Source organism: Bison bison, unplaced genomic scaffold, assembly GCF_000754665.1.
Source record: "Bison bison bison isolate TAMUID 2011002044 unplaced genomic scaffold, Bison_UMD1.0 scf7180017864481, whole genome shotgun sequence".
NCBI classification, from domain to species: domain Eukaryota; kingdom Metazoa; phylum Chordata; class Mammalia; order Artiodactyla; family Bovidae; genus Bison; species Bison bison.
The window spans coordinates 961,596-971,026 of NW_011495041.1; the positions used below are offsets into that span (position 1 = coordinate 961,596).

The 9,431-nt window shown below is 44.0% G+C and overlaps 1 protein-coding gene across 1 annotated transcript; it reads left to right on the top strand.

Annotated features, from left to right (window-relative positions):
* Positions 1 to 1,268: 1,268 nt before the first annotated feature.
* On the top strand, positions 1,269 to 8,687 carry ATP5O (ATP synthase, H+ transporting, mitochondrial F1 complex, O subunit). The gene is made up of 7 exons (XM_010862258.1): positions 1,269 to 1,387; positions 2,709 to 2,759; positions 3,706 to 3,816; positions 5,996 to 6,125; positions 6,805 to 6,917; positions 8,141 to 8,227; positions 8,505 to 8,687. The coding sequence occupies exons 1-7, from the start codon at positions 1,352 to 1,354 to the stop codon at positions 8,616 to 8,618; spliced, it is 642 nt and encodes a 213-aa protein (XP_010860560.1). The 5' UTR covers positions 1,269 to 1,351; the 3' UTR covers positions 8,619 to 8,687.
* The last annotated feature ends 744 nt before the right edge of the window (positions 8,688 to 9,431 follow it).

The window sequence follows — 9,431 nt, forward strand, 5'->3', positions numbered from 1 at the left end:
CTTCAGGCTACTCTCTGAAAAAATAATGGGAGACAACACACTAAAATATTGACAATGGCTGCCCTCAGGTGGTCCAAAAGAGGGCAAGTACATTCCTTCTACTTTTCTGCATTTTAACAAGTTTTTTGTAATGATGAGAAAACTGCACTCATCATTAAAATCAATGACTTTTCACGTAAATTAATGACTTAATAATTATAATTATAAGATATATAATTCATATATAATAATATATAATATAATGTTATATTATATATAATAGATATATAATTATAGTAAAACTGAGCAGAAAAACACCTTAATTGACCATAGGGCCCCATTACTGCAACCCAGAAACTCCAACCATGCTCCGACTGCAAACTCTCTTCCTTACAGAAAAGAAAAATGACAAGTCCAAGTTCGATGCATGAAACAGGGCACTCAAAGCCAGTGCACTGGGACAATCCAGAGGGATGGGATGGGGAGGGAGGTGGGAGGGGGGTTCGGGATGGGGGACACATGTACACCTACGGCTGATTCATGTTAATGTAGGGCAAAACCACCACAATATTGTAAAGTAATTAGCCTCCAAATAAAATAAATTAATTAATTTTAAAAATAAGTTTAAAAAATTAGTGTTCTTTTTATGGGGGAAATGGGTTGAAAATAGGTTGTTTTTATGAATGCAGAGAAACTAGCCAAAGCTAGTGTTGGATTCTCAGTTTCAATGTCACACTTTACTCAAACACCAGTTCTATTTTTAGGTCTGCTTCTCAGCTAATTACTCTGCCCTACCCAGAAGGAAGTATTTAATCACCAGAACCTCACGCGTCCGCACAAACCTAGGGGGTCAATGTTGTACTCAGGAAGATGGGGTGGACTGGGGATGGCGGTCAGCAGGAGCAGTCACGGTCCGAGTATTAGGGTCCGCGGCTTGAGCTGCAAAGCTGCATATACAGCATATACAGACTGCAAGGACCTGCACTTGATACACACTTTGGCGCGGTAGGAAGAAAGAGTAAACATGCTAATTGTGCTAGTGATGAATGTGAAACACAACAAATGCCACCCTACTTATCCAAATGGAAAGTTAAAACTAGGGGCAATAACTCTATTCTACACTAAGGGCGAGTAAGTAACTCAACAATCTCATTTCCAGATGCTCTCCGAGCCCTCTAGCCTCCACCCCCACCAGCCCTGAGGACCACTCGCTTCTGAGGACTACAACTCCCAGCCTGAGGGAGATCCCCGGGCATGCGACCTGACGACCTACGCCTACATTTCCCAGCAGGCCGAGCGGCTACGCTGACGCACGCGTGCGCTCTCTGTCTCTCTCGCAGACTCGGGTTTGACCTACAGCTGCCAGGAGAAGATGGCCGCGCTAGCAGTGTCCGGGCTGTCCCAGCAGGTGAGAGAACGGAGGTCCTGAAAGCCAGCGGGAAGAGCCCTCCCGGAGTGACCAGCACTGGACCCCCAAGCCCCACGGTTCCAGGCCACACCTGGGGAGCGTAGCGGCCGTTCAAGGTCGTGCGGTCGGGAGAGTGGGGGCAACGCTGGGCGGCCCTGTTTCCCACCACCCCTCCTTTCCACGGGATGCGCGCGGGACACAGTGGACGCTGCACGCTCGTTTCTAACCTTGGCGTCCTCTGAGCACAGCCCCGGGAAGGAGCTGGTTGAGAGACCCAGGAGAAGGGGGACCTATCTTTGTTGTTGTGATTAAACGACTACTAGTATTACTGGGTCAACAGTAATCCTAAAGAATATTTGTAAAACGTGTTTCACATTTTTATGAAGGAAATGAGGTTGGAAAGTTTAAATGACTGGTTTTTGACTAAGTAAGGGTAGAACTGAGATTCGAACCCACAGAGTCACAGAAAAATTTGTGCTGTTTATGTTATACGATGCTTTATATATATCATAACACCTTGTACCTTCCGTAAATTTTCCCTAAGTGTTATACAAAGTCTTTTAGCCCTCTCAGCTGTATAGTACACTCTGGAATTATTTGAAGGTGACCTATACCCTTGCGGGTGCTTTTTAAACTCTGGATTCCAACTCTTGATAGACAAGATACCATTTCAACAATATCAAGGTTAGTATCTTGGTAGGAAACAAGCTAGATAATTCATCTTTATCTTCAGATAGCTTTTGGAGTCTTAAGAAGGTACCTCTCTCGCAGATAATGCCTGGAATCGTCCCACTTGTTACTGGAATCGTGCTCCACGATGGTAACATAAATGCTGGAAATCTTTTCAATTTTTTTTTTTAAGACTGACTTCTGAAACTTGGGCTTCCCTGGTGGCTCAGTGGTAAAGAACCTGCCTGCCAATACAGGAGACATGGGTTCCATCCCTGGGTGGGGAAGATCCCCTGGAAAAGGGAGTGGCTACCCACTCCAGTATTCTCACAGCGGGGGAATCCCAGGGACAGAGGAGCCTGGTGGGCCGCAGTCCATGGGGTTGGAGAAGAGTCACACACAACTGAGCAACTAAATGTTTCTCAAATTTAGTGTTTCCTCTCCCTTACTCGTGAGCCAGCCTCACAGTGGGAAGGCAGTTTTCCCATGCGGCCTGTAATGACTCTTCAGTGGAGAAATTTACTCCTGGGTGATGAAGAGCAGCTCAGCCTCATAAAATCTATGTGTTGATATAAGGAAACATAAGAAGTGAACCATTTACTATTTTTTACTATCAGTAACCTCATTCAGTCTTTCTGGTTTTGTGTTAAAGGTGCGATGCTTCAGTACATCTGTGGTCAGGCCATTTGCCAAGCTTGTGAGGGTATGTCAGCTTATTTTTCTGTAATTGTAAAGCAAATAAATGTATGTGGTTTCAGACAACAATACATTTAGGCATGGATTTTGTACAGTTAACACTTAAATCTTTCTGCATGATTTGTGGTTCCCCAGACATGCTGGGGAGTAGGGGAGCTAGGGAACAGGATAGTGTTGAATGCCTGTCATAGACCAGGCCCACAAAAAAACCTTTTAAGTTGGAGAATTTCTTAAAACACAGTAACAGTGATGGGAGGTAGCTGGTCTTCCCATTTTACAAAAGAGGAGGGGTTATTCAGCTTAGTCTCTGAGCTGGACAGAAACTAAATCTTGCTCATTAAAAACCTAAGCTTTTCCAGTACAATCACACAGTACCACTAAGCATATGTAGTCATACATTGATGATACTGTGGTTTAAAAAGCCTGTGGTTCACTGTAAAAAATAATTCAAGCATCAGGCACTTAGTAAATTGCTAAAGGGCTCCATTAAACTGAACATTTATGGAGATACTCTAAGGGAAATTTGCAGTATTGCTATGAAATGTATAAAATTGTGCTTGTATGTGTCTCATAAACACCTGTTTTCCGGCTCTAACGTGTTCAAAACTGCCTTCTATCAGTGTTTAACACCGCCTAAACTTGGAACTAAGTAGTTACTGGATTCGAAGGAATCCTAAGTTTATCTCAAAATTATCACGGTTGAATTTTCTGTAGAATGGAAAGGGACTTTAGACACCATGTTTTCTAAGCCCCTCATTTTAAGAAGAGGAATTGAAAGCTCATAGATGGAGTGACATGGCCAAGGAAACATCCCTTATTTGTTTGAGAATTGTCATTCAGGGTAGCATTTTACAATAATTTTAAAATTATAAATATTTCTGCTCTTGATACCATGATATGGTCTTAACTGATTTTCCTTTTCTCTTCTTGCCTTACTCCACCGTTGTTTAAAGCCACCTGTTCAGATATATGGCATCGAAGGCCGCTACGCCACAGCTCTGTATTCCGCTGCATCTAAACAGAATAAACTGGAGCAAGTAGAGAAGGAGTTGTTGCGAGTAGGAGTAAGTAGCTTTCCTGTTCATTGTTAAGTTCTCATTGTATGTTTTTTCCTTAGATCTTTGACTGTGCATCCTTAATGAAGTATATCCTAAGAGAAAAAGAATTGCAAAAAAAAGGGAAAGAAGAAAACATTTCCTGTAACCACGTTGATAGTTATAATACTGGGTAAAATTGTTCTGAACCTATTTATAATAGGTATATGTAAGAATGTTAATGTTAGAACCGAGATTTGGGGCTCAAGAGAAGAAATAGAAAATCTAAATTTTAAGAAACAACTGCCATTTCAAAGGGGGGTTAAAAATTCCTTGAGCATTTCTGCTTGTATTACTCGGTATTTCCAAAGTAGGCTTCAGGATATATTATGACCTTGTTTTGCTGGGAATTTATTTTCCTTCTGAAGTCTTTTCCTCAGCGTCAGTTGTCATTTTATTCCCAAGATGTGAGGGAAAGTGAGCAGAGCCCACTGGACCGCACATTAGTGAAGGTGCCCGAGCTGCAGGACGATGACAGAACGACGGAGGAAGACCAGGAGACTGCGGGGGAAGCTGATTTGTATTTTTTTGTAAACATGAAGAGTACCTGAACTGAGTTAACAGGAGCCTGCAGTGTGGCTTAAACAGGAGGATCGCCACTGCAGGTTCCCTGAGTCGTCTGATAGTTAACAAGTTGCTCCAGATTTTGTTGCTTCCCCTTCTGTTACTTTCTAGTCGCCACCTAGAGTTTGTTTTTGTGTTTTTAATCTTAGAAGGGGAAAACCCTCACAGACTAGCTGTATAGAACAATACTTAGGCGTTTTGTGCATTTTTTCATTTTGAGCTTTTGTGGGAGCCTTTGTCCTAATGCTCAGTAACTCTAGCTCTGTATCCCTCCCTCTGTCCAGTTATCCAGTGCGCTTGATCTTCGCTGGTACCCTCACCTGTTAGGATGTTCACAGACCCAGCAGCCTGACTTGGAGATGCTTCTGGGCTGGGGTAGCTGGAGTCTACAGGGTCGCACAGGCTTTTGGGGAGGTGATGGTTCCTGCCCTCTGCTGTCATGCACACCCCTCGTAAACCTGTGATGTTCACAAGCAAGACAGTGCCTGGCTTGTGGGCCTTAGAATGGGGTTTAATTAAAACTGAAGTCCGTTAAGCTGTGGAGACATACAAAGGCGGCAACCTTAAGACTCTTTATGAAACAAAATCAGCCATTTTTTGGCGCCAGGAGGAAAATGTGATGCTGCCAGGGTGTCGCTAACGGTCCGTGGATGATGCAGCAGAAATGGTTAGAGACCTGAAACTGGGATGGCTCCAGTTCCAGAATGCTTGTCGTCGTATAAGCCAGCAGTGTGTATGGGAAAACCTTGTTTTGGGGGGGTCACTCGAGTTGAAGTTTTAACATTAGATGGCAGTGTAGGCACGTAGCTAGAATCAGAGGCAGAAATTGTCCAGGAGCCCAGGAGAGGGGTTGATCGAAAGGTCAGTGGAGGTGTGTGACCAAGAGATACCCACATGGAAACAGCAGTTGGTTTGCTGGAGCTCTGGCTTGACGCTGAGGGGAGCAGAGTGCTGGAAGCTGCCCGTGGTCCCGGACTTGACGTTTGTGATGTAGTGGGACGGCGACAGAGTCGTCTATCTTGTGGTCGTGGAGACAGAGTGGTCTCTCTTGTGGTCTTGGCACTCTGAATTTTTTGGCCGTTTTTCCTCCCAGGAAAAGCACCAGAGCTCCCACCCAGCAGTGGGTTGGTTTTCCCGAGCTCTGGGCAGCTGGCCGGAATCCGGATCAGCCTTAGAGGGAGAGGCCCCCGAGGGAAAGGCCAAGGGGCCGCCCGCACTCAGTGCGTCTCGTTAGGTCTGCGTTGTGTGTGGGCATCACTGCACCCTCTTAGCAGGGAAAAACCAGAGTAATACCCACAGTAGATACATTACAGTATGCCACAGATCCAGTCTCATGGCTGCTTAGTTTTTTAAAAATAATCTCTCCTGAAAAGCAAAAATCAACTTCATTAGAATGGTCTTAAATATTTTCACACAATACCATATCCTGTGTAAAATCATCTGTGGTACATTCTTAAAGGCAAAAATTTATTTGACTAAACTTTTCTAATTTTATTCATGAAATGCATGATTCATCAGAAAGCGTGTGTACAGCAGCTGGCATCATTTATGTTCTAGAGTCTAAGATTATTTTTGGTCCTTTTAGCAAATCTTGAAGGAACCCAAAATGGCTGCTTCTCTTTTGAATCCCTATGTAAAGCGTTCAGTTAAAGTGAAAAGCCTAAGTGACATGACGGCAAAGGAGAAGTTCTCTCCTCTCACGTCCAACCTGATCAGTAAGTATTAGCTCTTTTATTGAAGTCTCTGAAAATTCTGCTCCTGAAACTGTGATCCCTGGACCAGGAACACCACCAGCCTTTGGCAGTGCAGAGTCTCATTACCCGAACCTGCTAAACCAGAATCTGCATCTTCACTGGCCCCCAGTGAGTCGCTTGCACATGCAGTTTGAGGAGCACTGTCGGAAGGACGTTAAGATGCAGGAGTGTCTCAATGCGTAGTTTCACCCCTTGGAGGAGGCCAGTGGGATCCCTGCCGAGAAAGTGGTTTACAGCCAGTGGCTGCGTCTCTGTCCTTAAAGACATTTGCATTCTTTGGTACATTTTAATTGTTTTTCAAATCCCTTGATCACTCAGAATCCAAAGAAAATGTGTAGTGAATATAAGTATGTTAATTTGGGGATTCGTGGTATAAACCTGAAAATCAGATTTCAAGCTGTGATGAAGAAATCTATTGCAGATTCGTTTAAGAGACACACCCCTTTACACATTTAAGTCCTCGGTGCATTCTTTTAAAAAAAAAAAATTGAATATTCTTTTTAGATAACAGGTTGCAGCTTCTCCATCCACATCCTTAACTGACATTGAATATAGTATTTTAAGGCCATGTCAGTTTGCGTTTGAGGTGAATATACTGCTTCATGAATATGACTTAAGTGAAAAATGTTCACTTTCCCAGATTTGCTTGCTGAAAATGGTCGCTTGACTAATACCCCTGCGGTGATTTCCGCATTTTCTACCATGATGAGTGTCCACCGTGGAGAAGTACCATGCACAGTTACCACTGCATCTGTAAGTAATGAGTTGTTGCCACTGCATTGTCTTGACTTTCCATTTTGTAGAACAAAAAGAAAAAGGCTGAAATCAAGAAATCGGGGAGCCTGGCATGCTGCTCCATGGGGTTGCAGAGAGTCAGACACAACTGAGCAACTGAACTGAACTGTCAGTTGGGAGGTCTCTTCATTTATACCAGCTTCTGTGAACATGGCAACCCACTCCAGTATTCTTTCCTGGAAAATCCCATGGACAGAGGAGTCTGATCGGCTACAGTCCGTGGGGTCACAAAGAGCCGGACACAGCTGAGCAACTTCACTTCCCTTCTGTGAACCTCTGCTTCACAAGGCCCGGCAGGTGTCTCCCTGGTGCTTCCCTATTCAGCGGTTATTCGTGAAGACTGTAGGTTGGGTTAAAATGTGTCAGGAAATACTGGTTTATATTCCAGTACAGGTTTGAATTATTTTTTAAACATCATGCTCAGTAGTTTACTCAAATGTAATCTGTTCATCTTTTGTGGTGATGAAGCAGAAAGTATAAGGCGAACGGGCCCCATTGGTCTTATGGACTTGCTGAAGTAGAGTATAATAATAGTCACCATTTATTGAAATACAATGTGCTGGGCACTTTATAATTTTTTTACTTAATGTCAAAGGTCTGCGTGAAGCAGAAGTGTTGTTATCCTTATTTTACTAATGAGGAAACCAAAGCCCAGGGAAAGTAAGTTGCTTGCTGGAGGTCACAGAAGGTGGAGCTGGGATTTGAACCACAGTCCTGTCTTCCAGTAGTCCATGCTCCTTAAGTGGCACTGCCTCGCTGGAATGAGTTTCATTGTTGTCCAGTGTACAGTGGAGTACGTTGTATTTCCCTTGTATTCTCTTTGCACTGTAGTTCATTGTAGGAGAACAGTCTGTTGGGCTTAGTTACCTACCAAGCATGGTAGAGTTGCTTGGGGTATGCAGCACCTGATCTTACCTAGATGAGTGTTTGTAGTGCTTCAGAGATTCTGACTCTCCAAGAGCGTAACCAATGGTGCTCCTGTGAGGCGGGCTTTCACACGCCCGAGACCAGCGCCGATGAGTGCCTCTTGGGGTGCGACTCCACAGTGGGTCCCCAGATACCGAGCACAGGAATTCACACAGCCTGTCTTGGTGAAATGTTCCCAGAGGGACATTTTTCTCTCCTACTGTAGTAACTTGTTTTACTTTACCTGAATTTAAGGATGTTTTGTCCTTTTTTAGGCTTTAGATGAAGCCACTCTGACTGAATTGAAAACGGTCCTGAAGAGCTTCCTAAGTAAAGGCCAGGTTTTGAAATTGGAAGTTAAGGTAGGTTTTTAATTGTGTACAGTACATTTCCTGAGGTTGTTTGGCACTTAAAATGGACTGGAAAGTGAGAGCAGATTATGTAAAACTGCCTATAGTAGAACCTTTATGTTTATTTTCAAAATAGACTATTACTGAATCCATTCACAATTTGACTTCTTTTTCCAGATGTAATTATTACATGTTACAATAGACTTTTCAGAGCACTTTTTTTTATCTTGCTTTTTCATTAATGAAATGTCAGCGTATTTTCACATTTCCAACCTATTTTCTTTCCTAGATTGATCCGTCGATCATGGGTGGAATGATTGTCCGTATTGGAGAGAAATACGTGGATATGTCTGCAAAAACCAAGATTCAGAAGCTGAGCAGAGCAATGCGGGAGATTCTGTAAAAGTGTTGATTTTCTAAAAGTGAGAATTCTTAAACTTGGAGCAACAATAAACACTTCCTGAACAGGGCACACTGTGTTTACTGCCTTTTAAAGCGGAAGTGCAGGGAGCCTTAGTTTTTATCTTTCTCTCAGGATCCCCTTAAAGGTTAAAATGCCCTTTGAAATTTAGTTTTTGTCGATTGTTCTTAGAAATTGGATGCTTATATATCCCTTAGGGGAAAATAGCCTTCATAGCAGGCGCTATTAAGTTCTTCACGTGTCTTACCTCATCCCTTTGTCTCTGAGTCCAGAGCCTGGGCAGGGGCTGAGCCTGCAGGTGAAGTTAAGGTCGTCATCTCTTGAGTTTTTCGGCTGTTGGTTTCATCTTGATTCAGAACTGGAAGTGGCCTCAGCCCGCGCTGGTCAAACGCCGGCCGCTGCTCCTGCTCTGCCACTTTGTGCTGCTCACAGCCTCTGCAGCGTGTGGGCCGAGCCCCTCGGCCGTGCCCCCAAGGCCACGTACCCGCCACATGCCTGGGCTGCTTAGCCGTCCAAACAGGGCCGGTTTGTGCTCACCCGAGTATTCTGACGGGTCCATATGTCCAGCCTGTGCGTTCTGACGAGCCGAAAGTGATCCGTCCTCCACTCCACTCTCCATGTAATTCTAAGTTCAGAGGCGGTGATGTCTATAAAAGCTTCCAGAGAGATTCTGGCCAAAAACACATGTCTCTTCTGGAATTGAGAGAATCTAATTAAAAGCAGTGACTGCTATCGCTGGGGCAGAGGTCCAGGTGAGAGCCGTGCACTCAGCAGGCGGCAGGTTTCTCAGCTCGC

Coding starts and splice junctions, on each gene's coding strand:
- ATP5O (XM_010862258.1), top strand. CDS start 1,352: ATGGCCGCGCTAGCAGTGTCCGGGCTGTCCCAGCAG. Junction 1,388..2,708: donor TGTCCGGGCTGTCCCAGCAG/GTGAGAGAACGG, acceptor TTTGTGTTAAAG/GTGCGATGCTTCAGTACATC. Junction 8,228..8,504: donor TTTTGAAATTGGAAGTTAAG/GTAGGTTTTTAA, acceptor TTTCTTTCCTAG/ATTGATCCGTCGATCATGGG.